The 17124-nt window shown below is 40.4% G+C and overlaps 1 protein-coding gene across 1 annotated transcript in view; it reads right to left on the bottom strand.

Moving 5' to 3' along the window:
- Positions 1-17124, bottom strand: part of LOC309601736 (microtubule-associated serine/threonine-protein kinase 4-like) — a gene marked incomplete at both ends in the record, with an annotated part of 118653 nt that overhangs the window by 45317 nt on the left and 56212 nt on the right. Inside the window, 4 exon segments of the mRNA XM_082334899.1 lie at positions 1815-2024; positions 3425-3500; positions 7403-7560; positions 13675-13753. Coding sequence (XP_082191025.1) covers positions 1815-2024; positions 3425-3500; positions 7403-7560; positions 13675-13753 — 523 coding nt within the window.

Genomic DNA, 17124 nt, shown 5'->3' with positions numbered 1-17124 from the left:
ATTCCAAGACAATATCAAATCTGCTGGTCTATCACATTAACTTTGGCTCATAAAATACTATCAAATACCCCACAAACAACTGAGTATGTTACATTGTACTGGGTTTGCGTAGCAAGGTTTTGGTAGCGGGGGAGGCTACAGGGGTGGCTTCTGTGAGAAGATGACAGAAGCTGTCCCCATGTCCGACAGAGCCAATGCCAGTCAGCTCCAAGATGGACCCACTGCTGGCCAAGGCCGAGCCAATCAGCGACAGTGGTAGTGCCTCTGTGATAACATAATTAAGAAGGGGGAAAACATGTTGCACAACATTAGCCGGGAGAGAGGAGTGAGAATGTGTGAGAGAAACAACTCTGGAGACACCAAGGTCAGTGAAGAAGGAGGGGGAGAAGGTGCTCCAGGCACCAGAGCAGATTCCCCTGCATCCCATGGTGAAGACCATGGTGAGGCAGGCTGTCCCCCTGCAGCCCGTGGAGGGCCGCACACCGGAGCAGGTGGATGCCCGAAGGAGGCTGTGACCCCATGGGAAGCCCGTGCTGGAGCAGGCTCCTGGCAGGACCTGTGGACCCGTGAAGAGAGGAGCCCACGCTGGAGCAGGTTTGCTGGCATGACTTGTGACCCCGTGGGGGACCCATGCTGGAGCAGTCTGCTCCTAAAGGACTGCACCCCATGGAAAGGACACGTGGAAAGGACCCACGCTGGAGCAGTTCATGAAGAACTGCAGCCCATGGGAAGGACCCACGTTGGAGAAGTTCGTGGAGGACTGTCTCCTGTAGGAGGGACCCCATGCTGGAGCAGGGGAAGAGTGTGAGAAGGAAGGAGCAGCAGAGACAATGCATGATGAACTGACTGCAACCCCCATTCCCCGTCCCCCTGTGCCGCTCAGATGGAGGAGGAGGTAGAGAAATCAGGATTGAAGTTGAGCCCAGGAAAAAGGGAAGGGTGGGGGGAAGAGGTTTTTAGATTTGGTTTTATTTCTCATTATCCTACTCTGATTTGATTGGTAATAAATTAAATTAATTTCTCCAAGTCAAGTCTGTTTTGCCTGTGATGGTAATTGGTGAGTGATCTGCCTGTCCTTATCTTGACCCACAAACCTTCCATCGTATTCTTCTCCCCCTGTCCAGTTGAGGAGTGGGGAGTGATAGAGCAGCTTGGTAGGCACCTGGCGTCCAGCCAAGGTCAACCCATCACATACATGCTGTACTCATTGTTTTAAGAATAATACATTCATAAAGTGCAGTGACTTATGTCATAGCGCTTTTATTTAGTCAAGTTCCAAGTTTTTCTTAATTCATTTAGCTGACTATTCTATGGAAGTTTCAACACTTTTAGAAATGACATTATTTCTGTTAATAAACAGTTTAATTATGAAAGGAATATTATAAATATTTAAATAATTAAATAACCTCCAACTAATGGAAAGCTAAGGGTTGCTGTCTGCTTTCTCAACACAGCAGGCAATTAGTAGGGTTGATAAAGTAGAAAGTGTATGTTTCCTCATTTATCCACAGTAAATGGAATAGCAAGCCTCCTCACTTAGGGCCTATGCACACACTTCTGTAAGCAATTTATAACTTGCACTGCATGACAAATTGCTGTTGTTTCTGAAATCTTTACAACCCATTTATTCCAGGCTAGTACACTAGGATGCCTTATAGTCTTTGTAGCAGTCATTATGTAGACTAAAACTGCTATGAATATCACTTTGACAACTATTTGTGAAGCAGTCATGATTATTTCAAGGCAACAACTCTTAGGCAAACAGATTTAAACAATTTTTCAAGACAACATAACAGTAGTCTCATGGCTCATACCTCCTGTAGCAATTTGTCTAATTTCTGCTGTAATTCAAGGAAGTATCGTGACGTGATGAGGCCCTGGTGGGATTTATACAAACAATCTCGAGCCAGTTCTGTGATCTGATAGTGGGTAAAACTGAGCACTCCATCTGCTAGGGGAAGGATGTTATCTGGAGAATGATTTGTTATAATTTCCCGAAGCCTCTCTTCCGTTTGAGCTGTGGCCTATAGACAAATAGATACATGATACAGCTTTATATGAAACTAACAGCCTCAAAACTTACTTCTGATTCTGCAACATTTCTATAGCACCTAAGAAGTTACCTAGGTGGAATACGTGAAATGACTGAAGCAAAAAGGCAAGCAAACAGAAAGGCAAAGTGGCAGGTGACATTTCCCCACATTACCAGTCCAGAAAAGCAATAGCCTTACTGTTCTATTAAGCAGATCCTCCCTTTTGTCTGCCACTGACATAGTGCACAGTAACTGTGCACTAATCTTGTGTTGATCACTAAATAGAACTAAAATAAGAGCCATGACTGTAAAACTTTAAGTCCAAGTCAAAATAATAAAAAAAAAAAAAAAAAAAAGAGAACTCATGGAGGTCTACTTTGTTTTGCTAAAACTGCAGATACTACAGACCAGAATATCTTCCTTCCTTTCATATAGGTTATACCACAAAAATATTTCACTGGGCAGAGTCTGAAAGAACACTGACTGATTAAAAGCACCACAAGCTGTCAGATGTGTCTGCAGGTTGCTAGATGTGTCTGTTTTACAGACCCAACTGTTTCTCACAGAACTGCAGATGCTTAAAAAAACTTAAAGATATTTTTATTATTAAAAAGTAATCCCACACCTCTTAGTTCATATCTCAAACACTGAAACGAGTCGGTCGTTTCACACTTCTGATTGTTGCTCGATCACTCTGCAAATCCTGACAAATCTCTCTTCATATTTCTATGAAGAAATATGAAGAAATTTCTTCTATTTTTTAGGTACTTTTTGGAACAGTATCAGCTTTACCTTATTTTATTTTCCAGGGATCACCAAAATCCTAGGAGCAACCAAGAGTGCAGTGCTCCTAGCAACGCACCTGCACCTAGGAACTCATTTGTGTCTCAGATCTCTGGACACAACAGCAACATGTCCTCATTTGGTATCTCATAGTCAAACCCCCACAACTGTGTACTGATCTTCACAATTAAAATAAGTATATAATGAGTGTTTGGGAAAAGGAAGAAATGCCACTAAATAAAGGAATTTGCTGGTATATCAGCAGATGTTGCACAAGACTTAGCAACAGAAACTATTTTTGGTTTATTAATTCAGTATACACTTACCCCAAGTATACATCACCTATTGAAATTTAACATACCATCGCTTTCCAGTCAGTGGAATATATTACCAACATGATTCATTTCAAAACCAGTTCAGCAGCTTTCCTGAATGAATGTCCAGTTCTCAGCAGGGATTTTCTTTATCTTTCTAATAAGAGCTTGGTGATGCTTTATGAAAACCATTACAGGCTTGGATCATTAGTTCCCATAACAAAAACACCACTTACTTAAGACCTATGTTGCCTATCAATTTAGATACTGGGTATCTTAAATATAATTCATTACCTTTGGAAACCTTTCTTTGTAGACATGGTTCATCATAATTATTTCATTGTCACAGCAGGAAGAAGAATGTCCAGGGCTGCAAGCAAAGCAAATCATCCCTTTAAACTTGTCTCAGCATGAACTAAAATTAGTTATTATATTTTTGTACAGTTTATTTGCACCAAAAAGTTAGCATAGGCTTCACTGGAAAGGTATATTCTCTCATCAGTGGTACACTTGGTTCCTTTCTGCTATTTCTGACCAGACCTTAAAGATTATTTCATGTGCTTGACATCTAACTGCCAGCTATGTTATTTTCTTAGTTTACAGCTACACTTCAGGGTACAGGCAGTTTTGTAACACTAGTGAACATCACCTTTTTCTCAAAAGGGCAACAGAGATATATTTAACCATTCATTATGACTATACCTGCCCCTTTGAAGGTTACATACAATCAAAATAGCAAGACCTGACCAAGAATTCTGTTAGCTGCAAGTGAAAATGTTGAGAAGAATGAGTCTATTTTTTTTATTTTTTTAAAAAAACAGATCATAAAAGAAAAATCAAAAACTCTATTTCCAATCTGACTGGCAGATAAAAGCAACAACTTCCTACAAATAATACCATACATATGCATGGGTCCATCAATGCTGGGGCACTGTGTCTGTAAAAAAAGCATGAGACTTGCAGGAAAACAATCCATAAAAGGTACCCATGGCCTTGGCTAACCTATGAAACTGCTTTTTGCTATCATGAGCCGCACTGTCAGTTATCACTTCCTTTAAAAATCTCCATCTGATTTTCCTGGGTTGGTGACAATGGCCCATTTAGTCTGGTCCAAATGATGTGGAGTAGGAAAAAGATCCCACAAAAGGAATGCCATCTGTCCACATAGGAGTTTCTCACATGAACAAAAGAACTGGCTTTTGGCTTTCTAAATAGGCGAAAATGAACAATAAAATCGGTCCCAACATATCACAACGGTGGGTCCTTTAACTGATATGGACAATCTGTTATGGACATTCACAGGAAAATCCACCGAGGACACAGTAGGCACCATAATTTCATCACAACACTTCTGCAGCATAATCCCCTCTCTGAAAATACTTGGATCTTTTCTTTTTGCTGAAGCATTTGCACACATTCTGTGAGATCAAATGGAAGATTATAATTTTTTTAAGTGTTAAAAGCATAAGAGAAATTGAAAAAAAATGAAAGATGTGGCAATAAATACAATACAGTTCCAATCTGTAACCTTCTAATGAAGAAACAGGATTTTTTTTCTTAGAATCATATAGAATAGTTTGGGTTGGAAGGGACCTGTAAAGGTCATCTAGTCCAACCCCCCCCTGCAATGGGCAGGGACATCTTCAACTAGATCAGGGTGCTCAGAGCCCCATCCAACCTGACCTTGAATGTTTCCAGGGATGGGGCATCTACCACCTCTCTGGGCAACCCGTTCCAGTGTTTCACCACCCTCATTGTAAAAAATGTCTTCCTTATATCTAGTCTGAATCTACCCTCTTTTAGTTTAAAACCATTACCCCTTGTCCCATCACTACAGGCCCTGCTAAAAAGTCTGTCCCCCTCTTTCTTATAAGCCCCCTTTAAGTATTGAAAGGCCACAATAAGGTCTCTCTGGAGTCTTCTCTTCTCCAGGCTGAACAACCCCATCTCTCTCAGCCTGTCCTCATAGCAGAGGTGTTCCATTCCTCTGATCATTTTTGTGGCCCTCCTCTGGACCCTCTCCAACAGGTCCATGTCCTTCCTGTGCTGAGGACTCCAGAGCTGGATGCAGTACTCCAGGTGGGGTCTCACCAGAGCAGAGTAGAGGGGCAGAATCACCTCCCTCGACCTGCTGGCCGCGCTTCTTTTGATGCAGCCCAGGATACGGTTGGCTTTCTGGGCTGCGAGAGCACATTGCCAGCTCATGTCTAGCTTTTCATCTATCAATACCCCCAAGTCCTTCTCCTCAGGGCTGCTCTCAATCCCTTCATCCCCCAGCCTGTATTGATACCAGGGGTTGCCCTGACCCAGGTGCAGGACCTTGCACTTGGCCTTGTTGAACCTCATGAGGTTCAGACAGGCCCACTTCTCCAGCTTGTCCAGGTCCCTCTGGATGGCATCCCGTCCCTCAGGCGCGTCAACTGCACCACTCAGCTTGGTGTCATCTGCAAACTTGCTGAGGGTGCACTCGATCCTGCTATGTCATTGATGAAGATATTGAACAGCACTGGCCCCAGAACGGACCTCTGAGGGACACCACTTATCACCGATCTCCATCTGGACATTGAGTCATTGACCACTACCCTCTGGATGCGACCATCCAGCCAATTCCTCATTCACCCAACAGTCCACCCATCAAATCCATATCTCTCCAATTTAGAGAGAAGGATGTCGTGGGGGACCATGTCAAAGGCCTTACAGAAGTCCAGATATATGACATCCGTAGCTCTTCCCTCATCCACTGATGCAGTCACTCCATCATAGAAGGCCACTAGATTGGTCAGGCAGGACTTGCCCTTGGTGAAGCCCTGCTGGCTGTCTCGAATCACCTCCCTGTCCTCCATGTGCCTCAGCATAGCTTCTAGGAGGATCTGTTCCATGATCTTCCCAGGCACAGAGGTGAGGCTGACAGGTGGGTAGTTCCCAGGATCCTCCTTTCTACCCTTTTTAAAAAAGAGCCAGGAGTTCCTGAGTCAATAGGAGCCAACAGGGAAACACCAGTGAAATACCTCAAAGGAATTAAGATGTGTTCCTCTAAAAAGGTGACATAGCCAACAGCCCAGCTGAAGTGCCTCTACACTAATGCACACAGCATGGGCAACAAACAGGAGGAGTTGGAAGCCACCATGCTGCTAGAAAGCTACGACCTAGTTGCCATTACTGAAACTTGGTGGGACGAATCCCATGACTGGAGTGTGGCTATCAATGGCTACAAGCTGTTCAGAAGGGACAGGCGAGGAAGGAGGGGCGGAGGCTTTGCCCTCTACATCAAGAAATGGATAGATAGTGAAGAGCTGTCTCTGAAGAATAGCCACGAGCAGGTTGAAAGCTTATGGGTAAGAATTAGAGACCAAGCCAACAAAGTGAACCTTGTGGTCGGTGTTTACTACAGGCTCATCTCCATAAGACTTCCAGTGTGCTCCAGTGTAATTATAGTGCAGTAATTCTTAATTATTAATTAATTAGTAATTATTATGCAGTTTAATGTAGGTAGAAACATCATCATAATACTCTACACAGATTTTAAATAAAATAATCAAAAAGCAGAGTTAAAATAGATTGCACTTAAAATCTAAATCCTTAAGATTTGTATACCTGTGAAACTATTTTTAAAATTTTGAAAGGAACAATACAACAACTAGAAATATAATATTTCCTTTTTTTTCCCCTTCCAACTCTTGAAAACTTATCCATAATTATTAATCTGCATTTTCCAAACCTAACCTATTCTGACAGTTTAGAACTGATCTTGGATAAAACACATCTTCCACAAATGGCCACTGCAAAGGAACTGCAGAGGCCTAGTCTTTGGGAAACAAGAAACTGAAGTTCATCTTGGTTAAAGAAAATAAATGAATGCTTACACCCCCCCCCCATTTGTTCATCATCACATTTCTTTCCAGATACTCCTAGAATATAAATACATTTCAAATTAGTTTTGCAAATAAAGACTATATTCTGTGAACAGTTTGAACTCTGGAAGAGAACCAGAGCTAGTGTCAGATCAATAATGACTAGCTCATCAAGACAGTTCACGCGGGTTAGTTGCCTCCATTAAGCCCTATCTTACAATGTTAACCACTGAAGTAAGCTATGATCAAAACCAGGAGTAAGAATTTAAAAGGACTATTAATAACTCATCTTCAGATTCTTACTTCTTTTATTATACTTCAGCAATTTTGAAAATAGAGAATGTTCCCAATGTACAAAACCATGATGCTTGAGAGTATAAAAATTTAGATTCAACCCCTATTTCCAGACAGACAAACTCACCTGAGACTTCGGGACCGAGGGTGCATTGCAGTGGTCCTGCATCTGTTATCACTGGCAGTGCTCTCAGTAGTACAGAAATGTTTAGATAAAAAATGTAGTTCATCAGGTGTCGGCTGGTATGGTAACTGATGTAGCTTCTCTTGGGATGAGCAGGATGACTACAAGAACAGAGCAGAACACAAGCTTCTATCAGAATAAAAAAGCATTTTTTGAGACCATATTCAGTGCTCATGAATAAAGCCATTTAATTTAAAAATTACAGTTACTGTTTCCCATGCTTGACTATCAATTTAAAGAAGAAAATAAAAAATTAGTCTCAACTTAATGAACTAAATATAGAGTAAGTATAAAAACTACTTCAGTCCCAGAAAAAAGAGACATTGCATTTCAAAAGTTCAAATTTCCTCTAAGGTAAAGATGACATCTAATGTCAGTTATATAGACCAATACTTAAGGAATACTTAAAAAAGGATCTGCTGAAAATTACTTATTTGAGTAGGACAGAGTAAGTATAACTGTAGAGTACAACTTATTGCCACAACAGAAATTGCAATTCTACATACTGAAGATATTTCATTATCCAAATTTAAGACATTATCAATGCTTTTTAAAAAAAAAAAATTAAATTCTTGCTGAAAAAAATCATACGTTGTTTTCTCATGAAAATCTGTACATTTAAAATGAAGTGAAAGAACTTAAGACATTTACCAAGATAGGTTCTAAGGCTGACAAAAATGAAAGGGATTACACTGAAACCATTAACTTAGTTTCAAAATGGAAGATACAGACAGTTATGAAATTGGAAGTGCTACCACAATAACTAGCATTTCAAAATTGCATGTAAAACCGTACTACATAAAGCAGTGCAGATGATCATACTATCATATTTTACTGTCTTTTATGAAGCGTGGCTAGCTACCTGAGCCACACTAAATGTTTGGAGGTAGAACTTTGAAACTACTTCCCTGAGCCTGGATTTGATGTCCTTGTAAAGAACGTGTACATAGTTCAATGCATTAACAGTCAGCCTTGCTTATCTGGATGTGGTGGGTTGACCCTGGCTGGACGCCAGGTGCCCACCAAAGCCACTCTATCACTCCCCGTCCTCAGCTGGACAGGGGAGAGAAAATATAATGAAAGGCTCGTGGGTCGACATAAGGACAGGGAGAGATCATTCACCAATTACCATCACGGGCAAAACAGACTCAACTTGGAGAAATTAGTTTAATTTATTACCAATCAAATCAGAGTAAGGTAATGAGAAAATAAAAACTAAATCTTAAAACACCTTCCCCCCACCCCTCCCTTCTTCCCGGGCTCAACTTCACTCCCGAGTTTTCTACCTCCTCCTCCCCCCAAGCAGCACAGGGGGACGGGGAACGGGGGTTGAGATCAATTCACCACACGTTGTTTCTGCCGCTCCTTCTTCCTCAGGGGGAGGACTCCTCACACTCTTCCCCTGCTCCAGCGTGGGGTCCCTCCCACAGGAGACAGTCCCCCACGAACTTCTCCAATGTGGGTCCTTCCTATGGGCTGCAGTTCTTCATGAACTGCTCCAGCGTGGGTCCCTTCCATTGGGTCATAAGTCCTGCCTGCAAACCTGCTCCAGCGTGGGCTCCTCTCTCCATGGGGCCACAGGTCCTGCCAGGAGCCTGGTCCAACACGGGCTTCCCACAGGGTCACAGCCTCCTTCAGGCATCCACCTGCTCCACCATGGGGTCCTCCACGGGCTGCAGGGGGATATCTGCTCCACTGTGGACCTCCATGGGCTGCAGGGAGACAGCCTGCTTCACCATGGTCTTCACCACAGGCTGCAGGGGAATCTCTGCTCTGGTGCCTGGAGCACCTCCTCCCCCTCCTTCTTCACTGACCTTGGTGTCTGCAGAGTTGTTCCTCTCACATATTCTCGATCCTCTCTCCGGCTGCAATTGCCGTTGCGCAGAAACATTTTCCCCCTTCTTAAATATGTTATCACAGAGGCGTTACGACCATCGCTGATTGGCTTGACCTTGGCCAGCAGCATGTCTATCTTGGAGCCGGCTGGCATTGGCTCTATCAGACATAGGGGAAGCTTCTAGCAGCTTCTCGCAGAAGTCACCCCTATAGCTCCCCTGCTACCAAAACCTTGTCACTCAAACCCAATATGTTGGACTGATAAGTGTAGACAGAGAAATGCTCTACTGTTTCTGGTACCAAAACTAGTTTCCAAGATAGCTCGTTCACAGATATCCTTGTATGACTACACGAAGCTGCTTGGTACCATGCAGACATTCCCTTTATTTTACTTGTGGAGGGGAAGAAGTCCAAAAACTTGCACTTCTTTCTGGAGCTCTTCAGTCTCCAGCTGGCTTTTTCAACAAAATGAGATTCTTCTATATGTCAGTCTTCATGTGCAAATTATTGTTCTTTTCTGTCTTCTCATATAGGACACCAAGGCACCTGCCTGGCTGCTCTTTTATTGGAGGCCAGCACAATAAGAGCAGTTTTGCTATATCATTCTAAGTGAGGGAAATCAATAAACTTTCATACTGTACAGACATTGCCCTACATTGCTCAGGTCAGCAGGTAATATCTAGTCTGGTAAGCACAGAAACTAGAGTCTGTATAATTTCCTGGCAACTTGTGTGGCAAAAGGTGAATATATCCTAATTCCTAAGAACTCAAGAAAAAAATTACTTATTACACTAGATCTCATGAAGTCATCTCTTAAAAGAAAAAAAGAAGAAAACCCACTGCTGGGAAAGATTATCTCGCACAGGACTGGTCTATGTGGGAAGGCTGCATCACATCAGAACAAGTTAAAGTTAGCAAGATCGCATTACCTTGCTTTGCTGCAGGCTAAGAAGCATGCACACCAAGAATTTACTCCAGTTCACCTGATGGGTAGTAACTTGTCAAGTCACAGTAACTCATTTATGAATTTCAGCTGTAGCACATTACCATGCATAACTGAGCACACAACATAAGTTCTTTCTTATCTCACACTATGGCAGCTAGTTGCAGTTAACCTCATGGCATATTTCCTACAGCCACACTTAGTAAGTTAAAACATATTCTAGCACAATGAAATTTCTCAGTACAGACCATCACATATGGCTATTTCTATAAAATCAATCTCTACCTCTTTGGCTTCAGGGGATTCTGGGAAGATCAGGAGGACAATAACCTATATCACACTTTTTCTCATATAAAGTGTCACAGAGTCTAGATCCAACAGGATTAAAGCGAAAATCTCCTTTTGCTAAGGGCTCTCGGTTGTATCAAGACCATCACAGGCACAGAGTGTGTTTTCTTGAAGGTCTGAATTTTTATCTCTGTACAAATCCAAATTCTCATACAAAAACTCTTTAAAAAAATTAACTCTCCTGGCATTCTAGAATAGCTGCTTCAAAATTTACATAACATTTAACATATTTTTAACATACACAGCCACAGTGCATCATGGCAAGACAAATTTGCTGGCAATATCAGCTAATGTAACCCCAAAGTCTCTTTCCTCATCTCTTTACCCTATTTCCCCATCCAAATAAGCTTCCAAGAATATAAGCTACTGGCAAAAATATGCAGCTGAGTATTCTCTCACTTTATCTTTTTGATAGGCTTGCTCTCCTAGAATTTTCAAAATCATCTCAACTGCATCTTGTAACTGATCCAACTTTGCTAGAATACGACACACCAAGAGTTTCTTTTCAATCGAATAATCTTAGCAGGAGATATTTTCATTTAATTTCAACTTTGTTGTGAGAACTGGTATATGTGGCACTTGTACCACTTCTAAACCCATGAACTTCCATTAAATTGATAATTCCATCAATCTCTTGACTTCCAATATAAAAAAAAAATTAAGAAAAAACAGGCTAACAGGAAATGGTGTGCTGCACTTACCTGAGCATAACCATGATTACTACAGACCCTTCTGCCCCTGCTTTGAATTTCAGTTGCTTAGAAAGATTAAAGTTGTGCTCTGTTGTGATGTATAAAAACTGTTTCTGGTCTCCAGTTGATACATCTCTGGATTAATGTGAATCTTCTTTATCTGGCACTGAAAAGGGAGCATTCTGTATGTATACTTAGGCTATTGTGTGTGAAGTGGTCTCTCATTGCCTCTAAGAATTTGTAAAAATATGGAGGAGGAGGTTGCACAGTACTAGCTGTTTCAGATTCTGAAAAAGTACATGAAATCAATTACAGTTTTCATTTTCTGATTCACGTATATCATCCAGTGGGTAAAAAAAAGAAAATGAAAAGCATCTCTACTAAGAAGCAAAGAAATAGTGACTAGATTTAAAATTCAGAGGTTGTTCCAGTGGTTTTGCAGGGTTCATCAGCAGTAGAGGATTCTTGGGAGGAGGAGATAAGAAATATATGGCATGAATTCTCTACTGCTGGTTTCTTCAACAAAATTCAAACTTATTTATTGGAAAACCAGGTTTCTTTCCACAAGTCAGAAACTGTTTGTTCAATGCTAGGAAAGACATCTATTTTAATATTTATAATATATGGTCTATTCAGGAAATATCAAGGGAGAGCTCAACAACAATCTATTACAGAAGTTAAGATATCCTTGTCCATAAATGACAGTGCTATATTTTTTAATAAGAAATACAAAAATGATGTAAAGCTGCTCCACATTCCAGCATGCATACAGTAGTTAGTAAGCTTAAGTTGGAAAGAAGTAAATGAACTAGAATTACCATTTTGAAGTTGCAGATGTCAAAGAAAAAGCATATGACTATGGATTGAAAATTAAAACTGTGTTTTGATATGTTTCTGACACAGCTTTTCATTACCTTTCTAGCATAAGCCTGTTTCTTACAACAATGATGGGGTTCCTATGGTAATTACTTATTATCTGACATAACCTCCTTTACGTCAATATATTTTAAGTGAAGAGCACAGCAGATTTGGTCTAGTTCCAACAAGAGGTGTACAAACATGCACTATGGAAAGTGGTTAGGGTATTAATGTGAAACCAAGCAATTTGCTTGACAAAAGCAAGATCTACATGGGAAGGAAAGCAGAGGTCAAAAATCAGTGCTACTGAGGAACAGTTCTTAAGATACATTAAATCCTCCAACCTGGTTTGAAGTCAGCAAGAAAAAGAATTGACTTGACTTTCCAGAAGCCTTTGTGGACAAAAATAAAATAGAGTTGATCATAACATAAAATGGTCAAGTTTTATCAGTGTACAGGATGTGGAACTCAACTACTTCACAAGAGAAACAGAACACACCCAACAAAAGAGAATGCTTACTTAAATTGTAAAAGAAACATTTAAAAAAAATCAGATACCAAGTGTCCAATAATACGTATCATTCATAAAACAGTACTTTTGTTAATGATGCAACTCTAAAGGTACAAAACAAGGTTAAAGATACAAAACAATTTTTGAAGATTCATGGTTGGATCTACAAGGACCAAGCCCTTTACTGCAGATGATGTAATATAACTGTCAAAAAGCTAACTACTTGCTATTTCCGAAGCAGGCTTCCTCCGCAGATCTATCTCCCTAGTCTCTCAGGTGTGATTATCACAACAGATAGCTTAGTTCCAGGTTGTAACATGACCCAGTACTTCCTCTCCAGTATAGAGGTGTGCGTGATGTGCAAAAGTACAGATTCATACTTTTCGCACTGCCTAGCTCCTAATTATTGAAGCAGGATCTCATGTGCTGCCATGGTGCACGTCACAATTCAGATGGTGCATGGCATGGCAGGGGGGGCTGATATGAGATCACACACAATGTAGACTATTATATTTATCTTATTATGTATCCCAAGGGATTCTTCTATTCTAATTATAGCCATCTAAAATGCTAAATAACTCACCTATTATCATGCACTAACATCTCACTATTGCCAAAGAAAAAGACAGGCAAATGCGTGATTCATACCATCTTAAGATAGCAGTCTAGCCTAGGATGGATGAATTGTATCAGAGTGGTTTCTCTTTCTTTTTGTTATCAAGGCAGCCTCACTTAAGACTTGATACCTAACTACCATATGGTTAAAATAAGGCAGTATGTCTCCCCTCCTACTGCCCCACAGATCAAAAGGGGGTAGTTAAACACTACTTCCCTACCAGAAAATATCTCTAAGCAAAGCACACAAAGTTTTCTTCTATTTCAGTGAAGCAGTTTTGTATCCCATATTAATTCAAAGTCTATCAACAGTAACAAAACCTACATTGCCTTCTCCTAAGAGAAGTAAGCTAAATTTGAGAAGATACAGCATGTAATAGAAATCTATCAGTATAGCAAAGTGGATACTTACAGAAACAGTTGAGCTGGGTGTATTTGTACCATAACCAGAAGAAGGGAGAGAAGCCAAAGACCAGCGGCGACCATCAGTCCTGTTGTGAAACTGAGGTTAGTCAAACGAACACTGCAGTATCCTAACACAGAAACATCTGTGAAAGTATTACTGTGTAAAACTGGATTCCAAAAGCATGATACAAACAGGGTTTTTAATAGAGTAAACTTTCACAGGGGACCACAGTAAACAAGCATTCAGCAAGGATGACTTAGGCTTACAGATTTTTTTAGAGTGTTTTTCTAGTTAAAATCTATGAGATGAAATAACCAGAAAGTGAACGAACAGCTCCACAGGATTGGTCTCTCACTAATGTGCATAGAAATGGAACACAGGGAGTCTTCATAACACTCAGGTCCATCAGATGAAAATTAATGAGAAGCAAATTAAAAATTTGTGAACAAATGCAAACCACAATGCTCTGAACCATGGAATAACAACCATAGTCTGCATACAAGGGTAACACTGTCATAAGTGACATCAGTACAGGATACCAGCAAACTAGCAGGCTAAAGTCAAATAACTGGAAAGAATGATTAGGTAAAAACTTAAACTTGCTAAGTGTTAGATATGTAGATCAGGAAAAATAATTTTTCAGCAAAAATCATGCTCACTCAGAATTAAAAAAAAAATCGTAACTAAAACCAATTTCTGTTCTTCACTGCTTCAGGTGAGCTACACACAGACAACATGGAACTTGAACATTCAACATGACAAACCAAAAAGCAACTATGGGAGCAGTGTTTGGATTTTTGAGAAGGTAACATTTACCTGTCATTTCAGTGCCCATGACTGGAGTACAATTGTATCAAATATGTTAAAAAAAAAAAGTAAAATAATACATAAATAAATAACAAAACAGGACTAGTTTTTATTAACACACAATATGATAGTGGGAGAGAGGAGATAGGAGAATTGAAGCTCTGCTTTACAGCCAGTACAAAGATCATCTCTCAAGTCTGATCTGCACAAAAAATATAATTCCATAAAGGAGAACTAAAGTCATGCCAAATCAGGAACCTTAAACCTCTTGATGCAACTTCCCTACCCTTCAAGCTAACTGTCTAAAAATCCCTTTGGCTTCTCTCCATTCTAATACCTTATTTCCTACTGCCATTTATCCATCCACAAGTCTCTGGGACTTTGAATAATAGTGTGAGAAGAGAGGTCAAGAACCATACCCGAAATGTTGCCAATTGCAAACTACAGTGCATAATTAGTGTTAAAATATAAAGAGAACATGTGGTAGAGGGACTGCTGACTGTATCAAAGACTGAACTCTGGAAAAAACTTCTTCCTCTGCCATAATTTTGTTTTTAATTCATTAATTCTCCTCCCCTTCCCCCAGCTATGCATGAGCTACCTCCAGATGAATGAACAATTCCAAAAAAAGTTTTCTCTTCATTTCGGCTCAGCTGCACAAGCTAAATATGTTCACAGTTGAAAGAACAAGAACTTGGAAGGTATTTAAACATGGGTAAGACCCATATATTCTGCAGCTGTGAGACAGAAAATACTTCCTTACTGAATAACTTATATTGAACAGGGTTCCTGCATCACATAGCAATTCTCACACAGAAGGGACATCGAAGACAGGGATGGGATATCACAGAAAGTATCTGGGAAGCAAAGGCAGAAGAATAGGAGGCATCCATAAGGGAATAAGGGGAAAAAGGGTAGCAAGCCCCTACAGCATTTTTCCCTGGACTCTCATACACCGCTTGTCCCTGCACTACAGTGCAGTCCTACCCACTTCCCAGCAGCTCTGGAAAGCAGGATCTGTTACCTACCCATGGGCTTGTGGACACTGGACTCGTATGTACCAGCAGAAGAGGCCTTAGCAGCCGCTACCAGAAGTGCAGGCTATTCCCCAGCATCAATCGCCCCACCAGATGTGGGCAGAGGAAGGTGACACTCCTGCTCGTTGCCGAGGGGCCATTGGGAAGGCTGCCTCCAGCCCAGCGCACCAGCTGGCAGCGCAGTGGAGGGCTGCCTTCCTGCTGCAGCTCCCCTTCCTATTGCAGCTGTGTGGCATGGCCTGCAGCTGATGAGAAACTGCTATCCCGGGAAGCCCTCCTTTCCCACAGGAGGCCTCCAAACCACTCCCTTTGCTTTTTCCTCCCTTACACTTCCCCAGTTTTTTGGTATCCCCACTGACTGAGGGGGAGTGGATGGAAAAGGACTATCCATACGCCTATAACGCCTCACCTCTGCTCCTTCTACCTGTTGCATCACACACACACACTGTCCTTCCCTTCCTTTGTATCTTCATTAAATTTACAAAACATAACAGAAAAGGCATAAAGTCAGAAGTCTGAAAACTGCTGTCATTAACGCACAGGCTATTTTACTACCAAAATGCATCCTATTATAGGTTATATGAAGACAACCATAACACACATACCAAATTGATAAGAAAATTTTACATTAACATTGTTTTAAACTTTTTTATCAAACTTTTTTGCTATAAACATAGAACAAAATCAGTTTCCATAGAAAACTGCTCTGAAGAAGTTTCTTGAATCCCACTGAAGTGGTGAAATATTTTGAAATGACAGAAACTTCTTGTGTTAGCACTCCTTTAAAAGAAAGATTTTATTTAAAATTTCATTTTGAAATTAACATCATTACAGGGCTCTAAAAATGGTCAAAATCTAAATGAATCACTGATAGACAAATTCATTTTTTCCTCCTGAATTTTAAGGTTTGCAAAAACATAATGATTTCAACTTTCTGTTGATTACTGGTGGGAAAGGAAAACTACTTCTTGCCCGCTATATTTCTAAATAATGGTCGATCTTTCACATCTGCTTTTTCCATTATAAGCTATTTCAAGATTTAATGAATCTTTCTAAAAATATGTTCACAAATAAATGTAATCTACGGAGAGATATCTTTCCTTTTTTTAAGGATATTATCAAGAGGAAGTAGATTCAAAAGAAATACTCAACTTTAAGACGTTGATTAAAAAAGTGACATCATATGCTATTAGAAAGATTGACAAGATCTACTATCACAGATGAATTTGATTCAGATAATAATAAAAGGAATACAGAAGTAAAGTCTTCTCCCCTTTGCAGCTTTTAGAAAGAGTTAAACCATTTCCTTGCATTTACTTTTGAGAGCTTGTGTGTGCAACTTTCATGAACTCCCCAAAATAAAGGAAGTAAAGCTATAGCGGCAAGTGCTGTCGCACTGAAAATGCAAGTTACATGCATCGCACTGTTTAATGACAAAGAAAGCCACAGCATTCCAATTTCATTTTTTGTGTGTATACTCTTGGGTCAACATATAAACTCTGCCTACCCTCCCAGGCTTAGATTTAATGAACATATTATTTGAGGTAGGCTGACAAGGTGTTAAGTGATATGGAACCATGCTGGCACAAATAGGCAGTCTCCCATGACATGC

The sequence above is a fragment of the Platalea leucorodia genome, assembly GCF_965183815.1.
Source record: "Platalea leucorodia genome assembly, chromosome: W".
NCBI classification, from domain to species: domain Eukaryota; kingdom Metazoa; phylum Chordata; class Aves; order Pelecaniformes; family Threskiornithidae; genus Platalea; species Platalea leucorodia.
Note: the sequence above shows the minus strand (reverse complement) of the source record. Positions and strands in the feature narration are given on the sequence as shown.